A 25,256-nucleotide genomic window follows, 5' to 3' on the forward strand; every position below is an offset into this window, starting at 1 on the left:
CTGTCCATTAAATGAAGGAATTAAAAAATAACTATTGGATAAACCAGTGACTGATGTTTTTAATTTGTAACTATTGAGGCTACTTGGTAACGGATGGATAGATGAAGTAGATACATGCTGTGCCACGATATCTCTCCGGAAAAAAGTTAACTTTAATAACAGATAGATTTTCACTGAGAATCAGCTGGATTAACCGGCAAATTATGAGGTTTAACCTGTAACTAATTGATGGATGAACCAGTGACTAGCAAGTTTAAGTAATAACTGATAGTTTTTACAGCTACTAGGCGGGTTTAACGAGTGAATAATCGGTAACAAATTGATTTATGAGCCAGGTTTAAATGGTGAAACATAGAACTGATAGAATTTATGTGCAGCTTATATATTTGAACCGTATCCCTCCACTATTATTTCTTAAGGGTTTTGTCTCCCCATTTTGCCCCTAGAACTCATGAGGGTGGTGGGCAGCTGGCTGAAGACCTCCTTACCTCTACAGGCACAGAAGCGGTGCCCTCTTTCTGCCCTTCCTTTAGGAGGTCTGCGTCGTAGTAGGGGGATGGGTGTGGCCCTTGCGTAGTTAATAAAAGGCCAGCAAGCCGCTATCGATACGTTTTTTTAGTTTTTCTTCTTATTAATTCTTAATCAGTGTTATTATTTACTCGCCAGTTACTGAAGAAAACTGTCAATTAAAGGAAGGAATTCACCAATGACTATTGGATTAAAATAGTGACTGCTGTATTTAATTTTTAAATGATAGGTTTACTCTGGACCAGGTAATAACGAATTTCAGCAATAACTGTTAGATTTTAGAATCGAGAATTGAATGAAAATGGGGTGAAAGAACTGAGAATTAGCCGGAAACCTGTGAGGGGCTGGTTTTAACGGGAGTCAAATTGATGGATGAAACAGTAAATAGCATAGAGAGTTTAAGTTATGACTGATCGGTTTCATTAAGAATTAGTGGGTTTTAGGAGTGAATAATCGGTATCAGATTTATTGATGAACCAGGTGATAGATGGATGGTTAAACAAAGGACAAGGACATATCAAAACATTACATTCCAAAACCAAATAACGAAATATTTAGAAGGTCATTGAGTAAAGGTTATTCTCTGATATATTGTTGTTGTATTGAGTTTTTTGTGCTCCAGCAAATCTGTTTTTTTCCTGATTTACTAATGTTTAGATTTTAAATTTACTTTCTTGCCTCATCATACATCTTGTTAAACAAAGAGAGATGCTTCCTTAAAATGTAATAGATTGGTCATTTGAAATCAAGAAAATTATGTTTTTGTGTTGATTTTTTGATTCAGCAAAACTGCAGTGTGTTATGTATAGAGCGCGGAAAAAAAGTCTTTCGACTTTTTGTAAAAGTGGGACTTTTGTGGTTTTAAATACAAATCTTCGCCAATCTCATTAAATAAAACCGTTTTTAATGATTTTCTTAGAGACTTTTTGGGACTTTTTTGATGTGGCGTGACTTTTCCGATTAAAAGAGACTTTTCTGGGACTTTTTATTGAAAATACTTGCCAAAGTTAATATTTGGCTGTTGTAACCACACTTGTTCAACTTTGTGTCGGACAAATCTTGTTAATTATGCGGTGCATACTACGCGAAGCAGATATTTACCGTAAAATGTAAGCTACTAACAATAGGGAACTTGCATATATTTCAGATATAATCAATAGCCCCAAAATTATATAAAAATATATGTTTTTATACCTCGGTGAAAGTTTTTTTTATTATTTTATGACGTGGTTTGCGATATTTAATGCATCAAAGTTCACGAGAATTTTCAAATGCAAGTGAGAAGCGAAAACGCCCGATGATTGGCTGGTAGAAAAGTGACGTCATAGTTCAGTACGAGGAGGCACGGCGGCATGATAACGGGGTATTTTAGTGAAACTATAGACTTCGTCGGCGCGGAAAGTCGATGCCGAGAAATGGAAAGGTAGCTGATGTGCATCTGAAATGTTTTATAGTTCATAACAAAGTGAGACTTGCGTATAATATTGGCGAAAGCGTATACTCATGTGAAATTTGTATTCTTTTGGCAGTCCGGTAGAGTCTTAATTTGTAATAAAATAAATCAGAATTTAGGATAAAATTTCCTTTAAAATGACGTATAGTTCATTATTATAGCATGCAGTGAAGCCAGGATATAAATTTGCAAAATACAGCGGCACATCATTTTCACGGCGACAGTAGAAGAAAACGCTGTCTTCTTGGCTGGCATTCGAATGCATGAGGATCAACGTTGCTCTATATTTTCATATTACCTCCCTTGATTTTAAGCATCATGGAATTTTCTATGTCCTTCCGTAACTGAAATTGAACAAGTGCCATAAATAATTTGAGTCCATCGTAACCATCGAGAAACACCTATCTCGATTTTTGTTGAGAAGTTGAGTTTTTATTCTACGGCGGCCGAATTATCGAAAAATCTCAGTTTTAAGTTATTCAGTCAATGAAATATGGAAATATTATTTATATTAAAGTTATCTTCACTCACATAGCACACGGGTTTATCATTCCGTTTATTATACTCTTATTTTTCCGTAACGCTCATCCCGACAGACGTCATGCATCGAGGCTTTTCTTCTAATTTCCTCCGTGGGAATGCAGACGAAAATTTTTTCTGGGGTGTTATTGCACAGAGGAACAATGCACCACTTGTAATTTTTCCTTACTTCACCCATGTTCTCCTTTAAACGCAACGTGGCTCTTCCAAACCTGCAGTTACTGGGCTTGGATCTTGGACTCCTACTGAACTATGACGTCACGGCCAAAGATTAGTGGGGGCGGTATTTTTTAGCCCGCGAAACTCGGGAGACTTTTGGGAGTCATTTTCTAATGTATAAACTGAATTTTAAGCGGAAAAAAGTATATTGCGGTACTAAATGTTTACTGTAGTATATCAGCATACTGTTTATAAAAAGTATGCAATTTCCCTATTGCTGACGCGGAATTTTATTAATAGCTCCGGAAACTGCAATGAATTCTTTCGATTACTCCACCGTTCATGAAGTAAACCCATGCAGTGCTTCAACTCGAAGGTTGTTTGGCTATGTGAGGGTAGAGCTCACCACGTACTTATCCAATTGCATGTTAAATTCTCGTATTGTTTCTTTCCCTGGGCCACCTCACCCTTTTTTTTTTGCTAAGGGTGTCCAGAGACTTCACAAAGGGACATTATGAACCAACTTATTTGAACCCGGGTGGTCTGCTGACAAGGGGACAGCGCTACACTGTATGCGAGCTATCTATCTATGCATGCTATCTACATATGTATGCTATCTACACTCTACTTTTTTGCAGGAGATTAGTGAAAAAATGAACAAAGTTAGTGGAAATACAAATATATGAAAGGTTATCAAGAATTTCCGACGAAGTGAATGTCTCACGTTGAGTGTAGATGGTTACGAAATGAGCCTACATTGTAGAGAGGCAAACAATGCGCTCTTGGCACTCGGTCGAAGAGGAAAAATGAAGGCTCAACAAGTACTGGAGAATGTTTACACATTGTATAAACACAATTCTATGTATTCGATTAAGCCGCGTAAAGTTTCAGTCATTTGCTGAGGTCCCCAAGCGTCGCAAGACCATCGTCCGCTCATTTGTGCAGCCCAGCCCAAGAAAATGTACAAGGTGAAAGGACAGACCAGGACAGACGTCTTCAGAAGCCAAGCAGACCGTGTGTGCTTCACTATGCAAGTACCTGCAAGTAAGCTTCCTTGTTTGGAGATAATAATGCTAGAGATAATTTACTACTTCTACTAACCGATGGAGCGGCGTACATGGTTAAAGCCGCATGTTTTGGCGTTTTTCTACCCTAAAGTGATTCACATCACTTGCAAAGTGCATGATCTTCACAGAGTATGCGAAGAAATTCGCAAAATATTTCCCACTGCAAATAAGTGGGTCTCTACCATTAAGAAGGTAGGTACTAGCTGTTAAAAAAATAAAAATAAAATTTCCAATATATTACTGCAGAAATAATATTTAATATTTTCGTAGGTATTTTTGAAAGCACTATCCCGCGTGGAAATATACAAAACATTTTGCATCTGCCATACATCTGCCATTGCCTCCGAATCCAGTCATCACGAGATTTGGAACACGGCTGGAAGCTTGCGTGTTCAATGCACAACACTTCGAGAAAATTAAGAATGTAAGCAATTATTTGTAGTTATGATTGTGACTGGTGAACCAATTTCATTATACGAAATAGAATTCCTGCAATTTTGCTCAGTTAAAAATAACTACAACTACACGTTCTAAATAAGAAGAGGAAAACTGTTAATTTTTTACTTCAGTTTATACAGAATATTGACCCTGAAGACGATGCAGAATGTATAGTAAATGCTCTAGAACTCTTTGAAGATAGAACACACCCATTGAGTATGATATGTATTTCAGCATCCTTTGGGTTGTTGGTAGAAAAAATCAAATATCTTGAATCTTCCATCCTGAGCCTCAGTGATTTTGTGTCAACAATAATGGATGAGAAGAAGAAACTTGAATGTGTAAAGGGTGAACAAGCCGTAAGTTTTTATGGCAAATTGTGCAATGTTTTGGATAAAAACGAAGGCTTCAAGTCAATGACTGGTATAGCTCAGATTCTCAACGGAGAGGTCAAGGGGCAGACATCTAATGTTTTACAAAAACTCACCTTTAGTGAAGTGGCTACGCTGCGATATGCTCCTATTACAACATGTGAAGTTGAGCGATCGTTTTCGACGTATAAACTTATTTTCACCGAACGTCGCACAACATTTACCATGGAAAACATAGAAAAATACCTTATCTATCACTACTTCATTAAATAATTTTTTGGTAATACAACTCAAAGTGAATGAAAATAAGTTTTTTTCCTTTATTTTATATCATGTGATTAATGAATAAAATCTGTTATCCATAGCCTTTAACTTGACTTAAATATCCCTATTTCAAAATGAAGATAGCTATTGATCAGCTAAATAATTACAGGGGTCAACTATATTCTTAAACAATTGCTGATCATAAAAGCAAGTGTTATTCAGAATTTAACAAAATATTTTGTAAATTATGGCAATCTCCTGTCTTAAAAGTCCATAATATAACACGTAAACCCACGAATCCGCATCTATACCCTCTTTTCTCGATTAATTCAGTTAAATTCAGCCACTTTCTCATGAAAATAACTCAGACTTTTCAAGAGACTTTTTTCAAAAATATTGACGACTTTTTAGGCGACTTTTTTTGAAAAATTGGAGACTTTTTTTCCGCGCTCTAGTTATGTACTTTGTGTTATGTAGCTAATATCTTAAAAGAACGACTTTTGAGGAGTCGGTTATCTCCAAACAGGAATTATCCTAAGGGGGACCTAATGTTCCTTGTTTTATGTAAAATTTTGTATTACTCAAGCTCTGTATATTATACAAGGAATAAATTTCAATTTACGGGTGGTTAATACGTTTGGCCCTTCTACTATAATTTCTTAAGTGTTTCACCACCTAATTTGTTCCTGGACCTCGTGACGTGTGCTAAGGATGGTGGGTAGCTGGATGGAACCCTCCTTACCTCTACAGCCGCGGAAGCGGTGCCCTCTTGCTGTCCTTCCTTGAAGAGGTCTGCGTAGTAGTAGGGGGACGGGTGCCTCCCTTGCGCGGTGGGCTGGCAGGAGGTCGGCGAGAGTCCGGCTTGGACCCTTCCTACCCTCTCCCCCTCCCTCCCTTCCTCGTCCGCCTCCCCTCCACCCTCGCTTTGCTCTGAGGAGGACGCCGATCCCCCCAGGGACTCGTACGGCGTCGAGGTGCTGGCAGACGCCGCCGCAAACTTCCTCGCCCACGCCGCTGCTAGCGATGCTGTAGGAAAGACAAGAAAGGACATCAGAATGGCATGGAATAAACAAAAGTAGCGGCGGATCCAGGATAAGGACAAGGTGGGGGCTAAGTAGGTGGTAAACTCCCAGCAGTATTGCGGGTCCGGACAAAATGACCAATCTATCTAGTAGTAGTAAAATTCAACGGGGGGCTAAATACCCCTTAGCCCCCCCTCCATAGATTCGCCACTGAACAATAGTAATTATAAATCTTTTTATTTTGTTATAGTATTCTACCGATTAAGGTAGGTTTCCATGGAGTACTAAAGAAGTGATCTGGGAGCCTCCCTTTCCTTCCAGCGCTGATTTCTTCAATTCACTGTAAGGCCTACTCTCTTTCAATCTATCTTAAAAAATCCTATTCTTTTCCTTCTCCTCCCTCGTTTCCCCAACATTCTACCCTCTAACACCATTTTCAACACCCCCTCCCCGCTAAGTATTCACTCCATCCATACATTCTGTCTCCCCGGTACCTCATCTAAAAGCTGCCTCTCCTCGCCAACCATATCCAGCACTTCGTCGTTCCTTTATAAATCTTTTAGAGGTATGAAATAAATAATAAATCTTTTATTTGAATTCAACATTTTCAGGCTTAACCTTGTGAAAGATCATTATGAAATGATGATAAAAGCAACGTTTTAAGCCACAAAGTTTTACTCGGTACAGCTTGTATCGAAGTCATCATCAGTTGCACACTTAAAAAAAAAGGAAGCAAGTGGTATTCGGGGTGGAGAAAAATTATGTTACGAAATTTTAACCCAGGATAGCTGAAAACAGTAGGAACCAATTGGCCGCGAGTGGAGAGCCATGGGTACATCGCAATCTCCGGCAAAGCCATAATAGAGTTTATATGAGTATTTAAGGGCAAATCATTCGAAGTCATGAGTTGCCCACAGCATCCGACAACAGGACTTAACCATTACTTAACTTACACTATATAAATCTTAACTTATACTTTAAAATACTTAACCAATCGAAGCGCTTGCCTTAAAGTTTCTATACTTTAAAAATGGTGCGTTCTCCACCTAAACATCATCAGTAATTTGGTTCCTACTGGAATAAGCCATCTATGTTTAAATTCCGTGGCATATATTGCTCCACCATGCATATACTGGGCTGGGAATGGGAACGATTATATCGAAGTCAAGTGGTTTTAATGTTGGCCTCCGCTTTCAGGTACTGCCCAGCCAATTTGAGGCCTCTCCATATATTTTATCTGAGATTGACAAACATGAGCAATCTACGGTTTTGTACAATCCAGAGAAACGCCTAAAAACCTTTTATTTCCGGGTTTTGTGTTAGAATTACATCGAAGTCAAAGAATTTTACTAATTGATATAATTAGAATAACTGAACAATCATAAAACTATACCAAAGATAGTTGGCACAGCAAATTCATTCATATATATGACATATTTTTATAGGGATACGACTTCCATATTCCCGTTACTGTTTTAAGTACATTTTTCCAGATTTTGTGTTGGAATTATATCGAAGTCAAGTGTTTTTAATGTTGGCCTCTACCCTCAGGTACTGCTCAGCCACGTAGAGTGCTCTCCTTATATTTTATCCGAGATTGACGCACGTGAGCAATTTACGGTTTTGTACAAGCCAGAGAAACGCCATAAGGACGTGTGGCGAGGTATGTTAGGGCGACAGCTGCACAAGGGAAGAGGGCGAGGGGGAACATACATTTGGGAAGGGAATGGATAGGGAAGGGGGGGACTGCTTGCCACTAAGGAGTGAGTCGGGAGTTGAGAGCGTGACTGGAATGCAAAATAAATGGACAATTTCATAAATGGAATGCTAAATTCCACCCTTAAATATTTTATCCATGAAACAGCTTTCTGTAATGATTACAAGATGCTAGTTTGTATACCAAGATGATGTCATGATGACATGGCGTTATTTTGTACCTTAAAGATGATATTGTGATGGCATGATGTTACTGGGAAAAGGAAAATTGGCATAAAAAACAAGTGTTGTATTTGAAGGAGGAAACTGATAGTTTAAGTCATTTGCGCCCAAAAGGAAAGGTAGAGAAGGAAGGACAGAGGGAAAACTGGCGTCGGCATTAGTCTGCTTATCACGATAGACTCCATCGGGACTAAGCTTAACGTCCCGTAAAGACGAAGCTTTGCACTTGGAATGCCATCTACACAGCTATCAAACAGCGAAAGGATTGCCTATAAAATTTCTCTTGAATAAAACGCAAATTCATGATCGGTAAATGTGATCAATTACAGTTTATTGACAAGAGAAACACTTATTACGCACACCACAGAGGAAATAAATAAAAAACTAGATGAAAAGTGCTACTGTTCGATGTATGAGATTTTAAAAATGACGATTCAGACTCTATTTACTAGATATAGTTGTATGCATAATGCTGGTAAGGCAAGTATATTTTTGATATTTTACTCCTACTGTAACATGTATATTTTTTAAATTTCAATCCTTCTTTTCTATGACAAGACATGAGTTAACATGTAGCAGTACATAATGCTATGAGCGGTAAATCTATGAATACTTCAATATTACCCGTAGAGCAAGAGATGGAATCAAAAAAATACTGAGAAAAACTGTGCGCTAAAAGAAAAGCGAAGATAAATGCAAATTAGAAACGTCCAAGAATTACAAAAACTCTTCGCTTCGCAAAAACTTTTCGCATGAAAAACATAAGAAAAAGGGCCTTTTTTTCTCGGAACTAAAGGCACACGAATTATACACCTTCATTTAAAAGAAATAATTTTAAAAGAAAAATATAAATGGGGAAGTCTTGGCGAATATAATATAAAATCAAAAATTCTCAACAACTGTCGGAAAGAGAATCCGGCCGGAAATTATTGTAGAAAATTATCGACGATGGGAAAGGAAAAAAGTACCTCAGGAATGAAAAAATCTTGAATATATCTTAACTTATTACCATTTTAAGTGGTAGCAGATGAGAATAAAATGGGACACAGAAGTATAAAAAAATTCGACTCTTTAAAAACAAAATATGGGACTGAAGCCTTCAACGATTATTGGTTGTCTACTGGAAAATCTATAGATTTTACGGGTAGACAACCAATAATAATTCGGCTATCCACCGATTCAGGATAGACAGTTTCTAGAGCAAACAAGCAAATAGAATCATTGTAACCAGAAAACAATGTTATTTCATAGATGCGTCAGTAACTCTTTTAAAAATATTGGAACCCTCGCCTCACACTCATCTAGATATTTTAATTATGAATGAGATTAAAACGGGTAACAATGAAACACTAAAGGCAGTCGTCAGTATTAAGCCAAATTATAGGTTTAAACGTAATGCCAAAAAAAATATCCATAAGTACTAAGGGAGAATCTAAAAATAATGTGCATCTTAAGTTGTTGAGGGAAATAATTCTCTAAGCCACGTTTCATAATTTATACGGAAAAATGAAACAAGTATTGGATATCGGAAGAAAATATTTAAAACGGCGGTTTCCTCATATAAAACCACAGCGAAATAAAAAGGTCAAACTCGAGGAATGTTACCCAGGAAATATTGCTGAAAAAATCGATCCTTTAATATAAATGAGAAAATAAAAAACTTTGCATTAACGAAACCGCTGCATTAATAACGGAATCTCTTAAAAGGAATGAGAAGAGAACCGCTGCCGAACAGAAGATTTTCATGAAATGCATTGAAAAAGATATACGAAAATGGTGGAGCAGACAATGGTAACGAAACCCTTGGGTCGGGTTCGCGGGATACACTCCTGAGGCGAGGACTATAAGCGATTAGCTTTTTTCCTCTGCCCCCAGAAGGGGAAGGACGGGAAGGAATAAGGAAAGGAGGCGCCGCCGCGATAGGAGCCCGACGACGCCTCCAAGGAAAGGACGGGGAAGGAAGGAAGGGACGAGGAATCCTGCACCGTCACAAGGCGGGCAGGTCCTACCATCAGCGAAACCAAGCTTACGCAATTAATATGCTACCAATTTTAGTAGATTTTCCTATGAGGAAGAATAATCCAACGATCAAATCGTTAGATTGGTGGAGCAGACAGTACACAATGGAGAAACTGAATAATAGACAGTGGGATAAAAATTAATGGGCTATAGCAGGGGTTCCCAAACTTTTTTGTACCACGCCCCCCCCCCCCCCGCTACACATATCAGCTTTCAATTTTGCAATACCCTATTTCCACGGTGCCGTACATACCAACTCCTACTCGTACAAGTTCTTCTACTCGTACAAGTATGTGCCTACTTGATACGGTGAGTAGGTAGATTTTTTTGTTCACTGTCGAATGCGGTAACGCAGAATGGAAAGATTTAATAATTGTACGTATGATGAAAATTAAAACAAGTATTACATGAAAAACGAATATAATTACCTGTAACCTTCTTTGATAAAGTTTACAACTTTATTGAAACTTTACGAAAACAATTATGAAAACTTAGAAAGACTTTATTTCAAAGATCTGAGGATATTATTTTTGTAATTTTTTTATTTGTTTCATTTGGGTGTCACGCCCCCCCTGGAATTTCACCACGCCCCCCCAGGGGGGCGCGCCCCCCATTTTGGGAACCCCTGGGCTATAGTATCAGAAATGAGAAAAATACTGGAGATTTGGAGAGCACAGAAGAAATTTGTGGTGGACTAGCTGGAGAAGAAAACTGAAGAGACCAACGTGATGGAGGAAAGGCGATATAATGACTGTGGAATGCGAAAAATGAAAAATGTTAAGAACTTCAAAAATAAAAGCAGATAGCGGTATCCATGATTATAGAGAAAGAGATATGACTGCAAAATACATTTAATTTTTCATCTAAAAATAGTTTGATATTTTTCAGTCATAGTGATTCGAAAACATAGTTATAACTTTACATTAATATTTTACTAAATATCATATCTAAGTTTTTAATTTGTTTCTCTGACAATAAAAATTCATTTGAGTATGAAATGTATAAGTCCTCCACGGAATATCTTTTGGAAAAATAAATTTTGCGATATATTTTATCCTTATGGTGCTACACCTTTTCAAACTCTAGAAAGGTACTTAGCAAGAATAAAACCTATTATCGAAAAAGAAAAAACACTCTTCTTTCATGCACAGATTTAATTTATTTAGCTAGTTATTTGGTTAATTAAAATATAAAAATAGCTGTGAAAACTATTTTCTTTAATTAGATCAATAGTTATTTGAAATAATAAACAAACAATCCGATAACGTAAGATTTATAGCTATTAATAATGGTAATTCTTTCTTGCTTATAATGCAAAGGATAAGGCAATTTTCTATTTTTCACTATAGAATTGGAATTAAATGCTGCGACAAAAAATTAATTATACCGAAAAAATAATTTTTTTGCATAGCTTAATTATTAATTCCAGTCAAGTCTATAGTCACTTCTTGTGGTACGCTTTTATGACAGTTTCGAAGTAAAAGTGTGAGAATCAAGAACGTGGTTAAACTACAGGGAATCGTTTATTCTACTCTAAATTAGTGAACTGAAGGAACCAGTGGCTTACTTCAAGGTGATCAACCGTTTATGACGAGATAATTAAGTGAATATTTACACGCTTTCATTTAGGAACACCATTTACGTACCATAAAATCGTTATGCCGAAATTAGTTAGCCTTTGAAAGGCAGTGCAATAATAGGGCGAACTTGAAATCCTACGGATATTGGCGGTGTCTCCACTTCTCCACAAATAAAAAAGATGGGTAGCTTAACACAATTTACTTCATTTTTTCCGCCAACGCGAGGCGTCGGTGCTAGTGAGGAAACGGAAATTTAGCTTAATAGGAACTCACTGCCGCATGGTGGGCAAAAAAAAGTTCGCCAACAGTAATAACTCTAATAACTTCCATTCCACGCGCAGCTTCAAGTGCATTTCCAAGGTTTTTGGGCTGATTCATATGATTTTATCATTATAATTTCCATATATCTAACGGATTCAGCAATATTAGTAGCATAAATTTTAATAATGAAATAATATAGCTTATTTAAATGATCAAGAGGCCGATGCAAATTCAAATTTCGCGTGATAATTATCAAAATACTGTATTTAATAATGCTAGTAGCTATGGAATAGAATATTGTCGAAGAAGAATTTCAATGGAATTATCATTATTTTATATTATGATTACTGCAATGGAATGGGAGAAATTTTAGATTAGAAATTTTACAAAAAATCTTAAATTGCTTCATCATCATCATCATTAGTCAACAATCCTAAGATTGGTTTGACGCAGCTCTCCATTTCTCTCTCCTATCCGCTAATCTTTTCATAGCTACATATTTATTCTCTTTTACATCCTTTATAACCTGTCCTATGTCACTCATTCGGGGCCGTCCCTTGCCCTTTTTCCCTTCCACTTGTTCTTCAACGATTGTCTTCATCAGACCATCGTGCCTCAAAATGTGGCCAACTAAGTTGTCACTTTTTCTGCTTAATGTTTTTAGGAGGCTTCTCTTTTCTCCCACTCTCCTTAGCACTTCCTGGTTACTCACACGGTCAATCCATTTTATCTTCATCATTCTTCGGTAGCACCATATTTCGAATGCTTCCACTCTTGACTTCTCTGCTGCTGTCAACGTCCAAGCCTCGCTTCCATAGAGAAACATACTCCATATGTAGCATCTGATGAATTGTTTCCTTACTTCTATGCTGGTATTTTCAGCTCTTTCAGTATTAAATTGCTTAAGTTTAATATTTCCCCAAAAAGAGGTTTTATCAAGGTTCATTGCAAAATTAGTTTAAAATTGGGAACGTTCCAGTCAATTGTACTTTGCTTTAATTCTGTCGCAACTACTTCAAGCAGGATTCATTATAAATGTAAACCAAAGGTATAGACCACGATCAATTATTATTTATATTTGATAATAAACAAATAATAAATTATTATTCCGTTTGCCAATAATGTCAAGGTCAAAAACTTGAATTAATATTTTGCATAACAATATTAGTTAAAAGTGTTCAGATATCCTCTGATGCAAGTTGCAAGATGATCTGACTTCCGGTGCAGAAAGACTTCAACCGTGAACTAAATAACTTAATCAAATACAAAGAAAAGCTTCACGATTCATTAAACAGTATTATGGGTGTACAGAAAGCGTTACACATGTGTCAAACGAATTGGACTGGGAGCCGATAGAGACTCGGAAGCTGCGCTAAAGGCTTTGATTACATCTTTAAGAGCTACACGTAGATCATGATATTAGAATCGTACTATATTTCCAGATCTGACGGAAACGATTAATTAAAAGAGATATTTTACCGAACGTGTAGGTATGGAAATTCGTTTTTCTCTCGTACAATAAATGATTTTAATAAATACAAGGTGGGACTTCGTTAGAGCATTTCATTTTTATTTGTAAATGGCTGGTGTCCTTACACCCCCTGCCACACTCCTATTGAGGCGGCCTGCGGAATAGTATGCAGATGTAGATGAACCCTTAACCACCTGGCGCGGACGCCTGCTGCTGCACGTGCACAACCACGAGACATCCCCTTAACCCCTCGACCACAGCCAGTCCACGATGCCCGAGAGAGATTCGCAATTCACGCAAAATCCTTTCAAATATATTTTAGCCCAAAACTCATCTGAGTAACCTCCCAGCGATCTCCTCATAGTAGAATCGCCAGTCAGCAGCACAGAAATTGCGATTTGCGACATTTTTTACGTTGAATTTAGCTATTTACGCATAAAAATGAGTGTTTGAAAGTTTATTAATGCTCTGGTTTTCTTCATAAGAAAAAAAAACACATGCAAGCGTTACACAGATGTTAAACTAATTAGGCTCGGAGCCGCTAGAGACTCGGAGGGTGTGCGCTAGGCTTAAATTGCTCGCGCAATTCAGAATTGATATTTTAAGAGCGACACGGAGAAAATATGTGAATCAACATCTGATCAAACAACAAAATTAAAAATACAACTGGTAAAATTTTCTTGGTGACAAAAATTAGAAAAATTACACCAAATAATAAACCCCATGTGGAAGTGCAAACCATGGGAGAATACGGAAAACAACAAGAGGAAGAGAGAAAAATAAGGCAAAAAACTTCCAAATAAAATGCACATCATAAAAATAAATGTAATTTACTGACGTGCTTTATCGTTCAGGTAATATTTAAAAAACCTTTCTTTGAAAATACACCGAATGTATCGAATTATTCATAAAATATCAATTCAAAATACCAATGTTATTAAAAAAGCATTAAAGCATTCCGTCCTCATTAGGCGCGGAAATCTGCGGAATTTACTTTCTCCACTGGTCACTCCAAAGTCCCCATTTGTGTCCTAAGTGGCCGAGATGGTTTTAAATAAATATGGTTGCTAAAATTAGAGTCGCAATTTATCGCAAACAGTTCCTACTGAGCGCTGTTATATATGTATTTGTTCATCACGGAGAGGAAATAACTCCGTGTAGCCTGAAGTCGATAGTTACCATTAAACATAATATTTAATGAAAAATTACCTCGATAACATATATATTAATTAACAAGCGTATTGGAAAAAATATCTCCATTCAATCAATAAAGAACAATTTTGTGGATAAAATTACTTTGAAACTAGCATTCTCTGTAACAACTAATAGATAAAACCATTTGGTAGAGCTGTTTTCCATGGAAAATTTTCGGTCGCTAAATCACTCATATGTTCTACTTTGACCAGCTGTAAAAATTATATTGATGAATTATTTTCTCTTTATGGCACTCTATCTTAAATACCATACGCTTAATAATGAATATGAACCCCTTTTGCCTGTTTTGCGCTATTCTCATTCTTCGACATTTGGCCACAATAAAGCGATGGCATGAAACTCATAAAGTCTCGCAACTGTTAATTTACATACGTGCACGTTCATAAAATGTTGAAAATACACTATCCTCGATTTTTGTGCATTAGAAGGATTTTTATTTCCACCTATGGTCTAATTTTTTTCTTGTGAAGAGTCGCATTGTTCTTACTATATCTCATTTATGACTTACCAAGCAATTTCACTTAAAGATACAAGAATAATGGATAATTAAAGTAACAAACGGGCCTATTTTTGAGATTCCAAGTATCCAGCAATACATTTCTGTGATTTTAGATACAAAATAATGCTGGAATGAGATAATCAAAAAACGTTGATTGCATTAAATCGTTTCAGGATTGAAGTGGAGGAAATATATCCATGATTACATATAAAACAGCAATAACAATTTCCACAGTTTAATATACAACTCCACTACCGACCTTGGTTTTAATACTCTTTGTCATTTTCAAGGAGGGATCTTGAGAATGACCTAAAAGTGTCGAAACTATGGCCGATAGAGGAGTTATATGTTAAATTGTGAATTACTGCAGCTGTTTTAAACTTTATCATGAATACAGTACATAGATTACATGAAAGAAAAGTAACACTAACGGGAACTCTGATAAATATACGTGAAACGTTAACGTTCTGCTCATAGAATATCTCCATCTGCTGCGCAATGATAACTTAACATGTGAGTATAAAGTTATTTAAAAGGGCTGAGGCTAAGTGGAAGTAAGGGGCATCATATCGATCCGTTAATTTTGCACCGCAGTCCCGGTTGCCAGAAGCAGAGGTTTAAAACAGCAGAGGTGATTTGAGCTTCGCATTTGCTCTCGGTAAATAACCCTATAAATACTGGTACTGGGTGAAATTTTCTTGTATTTGTATACATCTATGTTTACATTAGCTCTTTCTCGGTAGGTTTTCGCCGATATTTCAAGAGCCCCCTTCCTGTGTGGGTGTTTTCCTGCAGTGAATTTTTTCCAATAAGCACGAAAATCAATATCCTCGTTTTTTTTTACACGTTTGTTCACATATTTTTCACACTTGGTCAATTTAAATTTATTTACTCAGCAATTTTTGTTGTTTTTAAAGTATATTTCTTTCCCTCTTTTGTGAACATGTCAGCCACAACTTTCTCCATACCTCTTTTGTTCTTATTTTTATTTCAAGAGTAACTTGACAAGGCATTCCTCAGCAAATATTTTATGCCTGACGAGGGGTTTAAGGGAAGATGGGAATCTCTAGTCCCAATATCGCCCAATAAAGACGAATTATTATAGTACTATGTAAACATTCTATTTAATGAGGCTCCATCGCAATTATCGAAGTACTAAAGTCATCAAAATCGGGGCTATCAAATCACTTGAGGAACAGATTCTTGCCGTAACATTTGCATAACTAAAATACATCCATAGGTAAAAAATGAACCAATTATTATTTTTCTCCAGGTTTTGACACCATTATCTAGGAAAATTCTCAATGAGAACCCTTATATCATATAGAATAAAATGTGATTAAATATAAGGATCTTGTGATATGTTTGGAGGTACCGGTTATTTTCTCTCAAAAGGAATAGCTTTTATTTGATACAGCAGCTAGAATGAATCTTGATTGGCAAGGAAATCGCCGGTAATTTGAAGATTCTGAACCTTGCCAATGTCTTTAAATGAAGCCTGAATCACGCAATATGTTGTTAATTCACTCATATTTGACGAAAACAACTGTACTTATCATGAAAATGGTAACCAAGCTTAGTTCAGTCGTTTAAGCTTTTGAGATGGAAATGAAAAATGTTCGCTGCATTCACAAAGTTCATTCAAGGGAAACCATAAGACCGTATAACTTGAGTATCGCCTGTAAAATATTTCCAGAAAGTTCCTTGGATATTTGAGAACTGACATCTTTTAGGCTTCCCTCGCATCATCAAAGTTTGTTACGAAAAATGTTTGCAGAGGAAAAGCAAGGGAAGCCAGGTATTACGTTTTTAGGCTCTGAATGGAAGCATATGATCCTTAAAGTTTGACAAAGCGTAGAGCCACTGGGTGGAAACTGCTGGAATAAATGCATTAAAAATGAAGCACTGTCGCATGAATAGAATTAAGTAATAAAGAATTCACGTCTCCTTGAGGAAAAGAAGATAAGTGTAGTAAAGACTCTGACGTGGAGGAAGTAGGAAAGGAAATACGAAAATTCAAGAGTATTCGAACTTTCAGGGAGAGAATTTTCGATAAGTTTTTTCATTAACAAAAGGATGCTATCTAAAATGTATAGTCCCGTAACTAGTCATAATGTTGTAAAGGTAATGAAACATAATATAGTATCGGGAATGTTTAATATGCCTAACATGAAATGGTGACCTTTTTTTAAGAGTAATTTTGCGATCTATTATGATTAGTTTTCGCATTCTTCAATTGTTTTTAAATATTTATTTTGCCTTTGCAAGTGCTGTTATTTTCACAGGATATGAACTTTCTCTTGATTTTATTACCGCATGTAACGAACCATGTGTGAGTGATTGTACTTGCGTAAATATGTTTATTGAATGCTCATATGAGGCTGTGTAGTCTCTTAATATATTTTAAAACCGTTGTAAATAATTACATAGTCAATACATTTTAATATTTTTAATCTCTCTCAAATGCAGTGAATTGCTATATCGCGTAGAATCGAAGAAGACGACGAAGAAATATGAGAATTGACTCCACATGTTCGACATAAGTGTACCTATATCTGCATAATGCCCGGCCAGCCGCCTCAGGAGGCAGGCGGTGGAGATCGTTAGGACACGAAACATTAACATGAACGAGAATACAAAATAAATAAGAAACACGTTGAGAGATATTTGATTGCCACTTTTTCATTCAATAACCTTCCCAAAACACACTTCAACGACCCAAAAAGTTTTAGCAAACATTCATTATATCTGTTTCCCAAGTTGAGTTTGAAGCTATTTCAACGCAATTTTATCCTGAAATGAATCCGACTGAAACCCGTTAGAGAGAGCCTCATGGCTGGGACCGACGACTGGAAAACCACCGAGATATTTTGGCGTGGATAAGGAGGAAAAAAAGGCCTACTATAAAATGAAAAGATATATAAGAAGCTCTATGCCAGACTAAATAAGTATATTTAAAGCCAGAGGGGTACACGTTGCCGATATTATAATTTGTGTTTCGTCTCCCAAATAAATCTACCATTATCTGTATTGAAAATCTAAAATAATTTCAATTTATAACTGCATTTATCGATTTTTTCACCATACGTTGCTAACTTGATCCTTGTTACAATATAATAATCCAGTTTTAATTGGCATTTATTTTTATTACCACCATCATAGATTTGCATAGTAATCATTACCTATCAGCATGAATCATGTACACTTTTTAAAGCCATCATCAACTATACTGATAGGGTTTTAATCGGTTAAAACTTTGGATCCTCGGAGCTCAAAAATCCTGGTTTCCTGAAAGAAATATTCTCTTCGCTTTTCACCTCTTTTGTAAATAATAATACGATTCATAAATATTTTCAAGTAATTATTCCCTCAATTTTGATGGAATTGAAGATAAGTAACGCGAAAAGTATTCACGTTAATCGTGACGGTGCCGAGTGGTTCCTAACATAATTAATCTAAGTATTTAGCTTGAATACAAACTATTTTATTTACGCTTTTATCACTAAACATCAGTTTACTTTGTTTTCAATTATCTTCCAAAAGATAAAATCTTTCAAAAATCATGCACATATATATGGACACCTAATACCAATTCCGGCAAAGTTTTTGACAAAGCTGTCATTTCCATTTCTTGTTGATTTGCTTAGGTTGCCGATGTTTGGATACGATGACTGATTACCTTGTAATGGCGATCACGAAAAATATTTGGGAAGACAATTCAACGCAGATATTTAAAATATATTGGGATGAAGTATTTAACAAAATGGGCTAATTAAACAACAAAGGCGCCAGAAAATCTCCTACGATATTTGTTTGATGACCAATTTGCATATTATTGCCTGAATTTTTTTCAATATGTGAACTTTTTCAGTATTTCTTCATGCATTACCGTGGATTTTTATTTGAAAACACTAAGAAAACTCACAACAAACTGTATTGACGCAGTCAACATAGCTGTTCATGGGTATATTCAATTTCTTCGCAAGATTTATATCACCAGGTCGACGGATCCCCTACCTTCCATTATAACATCCAATGTTCCCCCTCATCTGCTGTCGCCTCCAAGTCCTTATCCCTTACCCCATTATCCGTTCCAAAACGGCCAGCAGGAACATCCCCCGTAATTACCTTTTCCACCCCTCTCTATTACTCCGCCACCTTGTGACTTCCTCTAGCACTTTCACCTCATCCCCCAACATCCCATTCTCTTCGCTTCTTCGGCGTTTCTCCATCCCGTCTCTTTCCTATCTTTCCAAATAATATATTAGTTCCGATCGTGGAGCAGTAATGGGTAGAAAGGTTTCCGGTTCCTGCAGATATGAGGCACAAATGACAATAATGAAGTTATGGCAGAAATTAATTTCTTCTCCATCACAACATAATATAAATATTTGGGAAGACAATTCAACGCAAATATTTAAAATCAATTTGGTTGAAGTGATTTTAAATAATGGGCTAATCAATCAACAAAGGCGCAAGAAAATCTCCTACGATATTTTGGTGATGGCTAATTTGCATATTATTGCCCGAATTTTTTTTCAATTTGTGAACTGTAGTACACGATTTTCTGGCATTTAAATTTCTCTAATCGAAAGCTTTTGTACAAAAAAGAAGCATCTTTTCACAACTGAGAATACAAGCATGGAAATGAGTAAACAAGTCATCAGATGCTACATATGGAGCACGTTTCTTTCTGGAAGCGAGCCTTGGACGTTGACAGCAGCAGAGAAATGATGAGCGGAAGAATTCGAAATGTGGTGCTACCGAAGAATGATGAAGATAAAATGGATCGACCGTATAAGTAATGAGAAAGTGCTAAGGAGAGTGGGAGAAAAGAGAGGTCTTTAAACAAAACCTTAGCCAGTAGGCGGAAAAACTTAGTTGGCCACATTGTAAGAAATGATGGTTTGTTGAAAACAATCGTAGAAGGACAGGTGGACGGGAAGAAGGGCAAGGGACGGCCCCGAATGAGTTACATGGGACAGGTTATAAAGGATGTAAAAGAGAAGAAATACGTCGCTAGAAATGGCTAGCAGATGGGAGAAAGGAATGGAGAGCTGCGTCAAGCCAATCTTAGGATTGTCGACTTATGATGATAACGAAATGTCTCCACTGATAATGCTACATGAAACAATGAGGAGGACTTATGTTTAGGTTAATCCCGGCACTATAATCCGCTCTCTTTATTTATTCTGCCAAAATTGCTACGTTTAGGACACTTACATACCTTATAAGCTATAAGTCAGTTTTATTTTTGGATTAAAATATATACACAACATGATTTTTAGTACTAAACGTTAATACTAATAAAACGTTATTGTACTTTTCCACACGATTTAATTAATACGACCGGTTTCGTCGCAGAGGCGACATCATCAGGTACAGAATCCGTTATAACGTTTTATTAGTAAGAATGGATTTTCACAGAGTAAAGCCAGAAACAATCAAGTTTACTAAACGTTAAGTTAATACTCTAAAGACGGATTTGGGTAAATATTTATTCATAGCAGATATTTTCTCTAAAGAGTGGTAGATGTCCAGGTTCCACTAGAAAAAACGATGAATGAAAATTACTTCTGAAAAAAAAGGAATTGCTATTTACTCTGACAATTCAGGACTAATTAATTAATATAGCCCCATGAAAATCACTCACGATATTTTATTGACGATCAATTTGCATAATTACTTGAAAATTTTCTAATTAAGGATTTTTTTCAGTATTGGTTTTTAAGTACACCATTATCAGTAAACGTTAAAGTAAAAGGTTAATCTCAGTATTGGCTTTATGCTTTGACAATTTTTCCAACAAAACGTTCAGATATATGTCACAAAAGAAAAAAATGATTTGTCAACTGTAACAAATATTTCTCTTTATGAAAGCCCGTTTGTATATTTAAGGCTTAAACAATTAATCCGCTGCCAAATGGTAAAAAATAAATTAATATATTTTATATAACAGCAACACCATTGTTAAAACAGGTGCCAAAGCGGACGCTACCAAAGACGAAGTAGACGCTAACCATCTTAGTTTTAGCTACATATATCAGTGCATATTATCTGGTAGCCACATTTATTTCTACATTTATTTAAGCCTTACTATATTTTGGAGGAAAAAATACTTCCAATATAAAAATGGGGAAAGTCCTATTATTTCATAAAAATTTGGGAAAATAAATTTCTTCCATTGAATATATTTTTTGACTGATGAAAATTCGCTCATCAATTTTTTTGTAGCCGGAACGATTGATGTAACGGACCAGCCGTTGCTCTAGGAACCGGAAAATTAATTTTTTTTCCTGACTTCAATTTTAATCCTCGTACATTCGAGAAAGGAATCATTACCACTGGCTTGATTTCAAGATGAAGATAGCAATAAGGGATTGAAATAAGACGCTATAAGCTTATTTCGAAAAGATAAGCTCCGCGACGCTTTATTTTTCTGGTAAAATACGTAAAATCCGGATCTCGACTCAAATCCATAAACTTCGCCTCCCTATTGGAAGTACCAAAGTCCAAAAGTTTCGACCATGGTCCTCGAGTAGACAGCTCCATCTATAACAATAAACAAGGCTTAATTGCTTAAACTCTGGAATGGCTGGGAGAGAAGAGGTTTTGCTGGTCACTAAGTAAGCCCCATTCTCCCTTCCCATTCGTCGGGCTGAGTTTTAGGATTCGCCGTCGAGAACAGGGTTTCTGGGCACTCCACCTTTCAAGGGTCCGCCTTAATAGGGGTCTGGACATGTTAGGGTGCGTCTGGTTCCCCCTTCTAATGGGGGTTCCGGTGGCTCCAAATTTGGTGCCATCCTTCAAAATCGACACGCGCCATGCTTTATTCCTCTTTTTTTTCCATCCCATTCAACGCCAAAACTGCTGCATTCAATCTTCCTGAATCCTACTAGACCTTTTCTTCACATATTTCATCATTCCATCTCTGCCCACAACAAAAGATATATTTACAGCGCTTTTGTACGTGTGCATTCATGTTCCTTACAACGTACCACCTAAATTACAGCACCGATTTTCGCATAAAAACCATAGCTTGAACCGCTTGGAGTTAGGTGAGCATAATATTTACCATATTCTATTCTTCTATTTGTTCTTACTACAATTTTCTTAAAATATGACTTGAGCAATCAAGATTGATTTTTTACCCTATTTTTTGCAGCATAATCAACAAATACGCTGATATTTAACCGTAGATATTTGTCAGCGAATATAAAAGTCCATTTCTTATGTCGTCTAAATATGCATCGTTGTTTCAGCTTAGGAAAAGCAAGGAAAATATTAAGGAATTCTATCACGAAAATGACTTATACTTATTATGAACGAAGGAACTTCTGCATGAAGAAAATAATAGCAAAATAAATATTTCACGATTTGATTTTAGCATTTAAGTGAATTAATTTTACTTTTAGCAACATATATTCGTCTGCAAATAAAAAATGTCCTCGATCGCTCGCTTCATCATTTCATACATCGTTGCTACAGCTTAAGGTATCGTTCATAATAAAAAATAATAGTGGTAACTTGACTTATTATGGCCCAGATCAAAATTGAAATATTCCAACAATATCAGCTCAGTCAGGCAATAAATGATGAAATTGATTTCAGAGGATTTTCACTGGTAAACCCTCGTAGACATAAATATACCGCTCATCCGGCATCAAACTGATTTTAGGAGATTTAAGCATGAATTTAAGTCAGTTCATGGGCGTACCCAGCGGGGAGCAAGAGGGGGCAGCTGCCCCACCCCGCTACAAGCAAAAATCGCAAATTCTGTAAGCAAAATAATATTTTTTCAAGCAAATAATTTTTAAAAACTAATAACGAGCTGAAACAGTTTCCTAAAATGTTGATTTCATTCACCTTTTCTCTGCTTAAATCTTACCTATAACTTGAACAACCATGGCTTGCCCCCCTTAGTTTTGATCCTGGGTACGCCCTTGAACCAGTTTACGCTACTTACAGTTGAAGTGAAATAGCACACGCTCCACAACGTTTTTATTTCATATTTACCCTAAGCTAAGGTGCATTGGACAAATTTTAAGGTCTGTCTCGGATAAAGAAATGCATTGAATGCCACAATTATTCGCCTTCCAGCACCGTAACACCTCCCCTTCACCAAAATTTAGACATCCATACCTTGACAGCCTCCGGAATTCCAAAGCATTATAGGCAAACCTTTTTGTTTAAGAATCCTCAAAACAACGTTATAATGTCTAAAAACATGGAAAACTCCCATTATCTATTTTAATAGAAATTTAAAAAGTCATGAGTATATGCGACATGATGTAATTAAAGTAAAAACAAGTACGCGATAAATAATTTTCATAGGAGCAGGGAGAGGAGAAAATCATTTCATACATTTTTAATATCCCTGATTGCATGAGGGAAAATGGCATTGTAAATATTTCTTTACAAATAAATTTAATGATTTGAGGACCTAATTCCTTGATGGAAAGAGTTGATTTTTCATATTTTATCCAAGAGTTGAATCCATTATCTGGCAAAAAAATCCCATATAGTAATGAATGTCTCGAATATCAGAGAAATAATCGTGAGACGTCCAGAAAATAATTCATTACATATTTAAACGCCGTTAACCCCTTACATACCTATTTTTCGGCGCAATTCTGAAGTTTTAATTATAAAAATCGCGACATTTGATGTGGGATTTTTATTTTCAAAAGGTCAGTGCCTATTAATCACAAATTTATCGTAATAATCATCGAGAAAAGTAGGGTGGGCAGACCCGCAATAACTACATAATGAGGCCATGAACTAAGAACTCTCAGACACGTTCCTGGGATGTCTCAGATGCATCTCTAATGCCTCATAAGACACCTCATAAATTTTCCTTAGATATCTCACGTGATATTTCAGATGCATATTGATTATTATTATTTTTTCCTTATCTTGAACTCGTTTAATTCATGTTAAAATATTTCTTGGAGTGCAGGTCAACATATGTTATGCAAAAAAGTTATAGCCTATGTTTTTGCTTATTTTAAACCATCTTCAGGGCTATGAAAGAAAAAACATGAGAACAATATAAAATACAAAGATAACATATAAATATATATATAAGAACAGAATACACAAAAAATTTTGACATACCTTAACTTTGTACATATTTATTAATATTTTGTTACTAAGGTATTACCACACCTAATTTAATTTTTTTAATAGTTACGTCTCGAAGAAGTCTCAGAGTATCCATAATATCTCTGCGACATCACATTTTATGATATTCAAGATGTCGCTGAGATTCTCCTCTCCCTGCTCCGATGAACATTATTTATCGCGTATTTTTTTTACTTTATTTATATCGTGTCGCATATACTCGTGACTTTTTAAAGTACTATTAAAATAGATAATGGGAGTTTTCCATGTTTTTAGACATTATAACATTGTTTTGAGGATTCTTAAATAAAAAAATTCGCTAATAATGCATTGGAATTCCGACGGCTGTCAAGGTATGGATGTCTAAATTTTGGTGAAGGGGAGATGTTACGGTGCTGGAAGGTGAATAATTGTGACGTTCAATGCATTTCATCTCTGCGATATCACATATGATATTCAAGATGTCGCTGAGATGTATCCGAGACCTATTTCTGCTATGTGGGATAGCGTTAAGGGGGAGGTCAAAGAAGATCACATTGGAGAGAGAAAGAATAGTTGCTCAGGCGTCGAAGGATGGCGGCGATCGGAGCGTCAAATTGGCGTAAACGAGGAACAGCGGGGGGCTGCTGAACGAATCGAACGAATCGTGGCGAGTTAACGGAACGAAGAGGGAGCGGAAGTCGGTTGCGAAAACAAAATATTCCACGCAGAAAAATATAATTTTCTGGAAAATCGTAAAATGAATGATAAATCGCAGTCTTCCGTATAAGAAAAAGTATAAAAAACATACCGCAGGACAGTTCCGATCTCGGAACTACCGCTCAGGAGTTGAGTGCCGTTCAAACTGAGCCACGGCGCTCAAAAATGTAATATCATGTAGAGAATTGACTATACTTGCAACTGTCAGACTGCGTCCCATGGACTAAAAGTTCATAACTTTGGGTTGAATTGAGAAAAGCTCAGATTCAAATATCGGACACCCCATGTTCGATGTCAAACAAATAAAGTGCCGATTAATAAAACTTTTGGGTTACTCTGCGTCTTGTGGCTAAAATGTCAACGTTTGTTACCTTCTGCCGGGGACCTCACATTAGTCCTGAAGAGTTCCTCGACAGAGGGGAAGAAACGTTGATTTTTAAGCCACCAGACGCGGGTTAAACCAAAAGTTTTATTAGTTGACAACATATGGACAGCAAAATTTTTAACGACTTCAAATAAGGTGTCCTATACGTATATTACTCGTAGATTCAAAGGAAATACCTGATTGTTGTTTAAAAAATCAACGCATTTTTTTCGTGTTTGGCAAAT

At 36.3% G+C, this 25,256-nt stretch overlaps 1 protein-coding gene across 1 annotated transcript in view; it reads right to left on the reverse strand.

Moving 5' to 3' along the window:
• The window catches only part of LOC124166432, an 80,556-nt gene that overhangs the window by 21,630 nt on the left and 33,670 nt on the right, over window positions 1-25,256 (reverse strand). The window contains exon 4 of the mRNA XM_046543964.1: window positions 5,563-5,846. Coding sequence (XP_046399920.1) covers window positions 5,563-5,846 — 284 coding nt within the window. The remainder of the gene's footprint in view (window positions 1-5,562; window positions 5,847-25,256) is intronic.

Source organism: Ischnura elegans, chromosome 10, assembly GCF_921293095.1.
Source record: "Ischnura elegans chromosome 10, ioIscEleg1.1, whole genome shotgun sequence".
In the NCBI taxonomy this organism is placed as follows: Eukaryota; Metazoa; Arthropoda; class Insecta; order Odonata; family Coenagrionidae; genus Ischnura; species Ischnura elegans.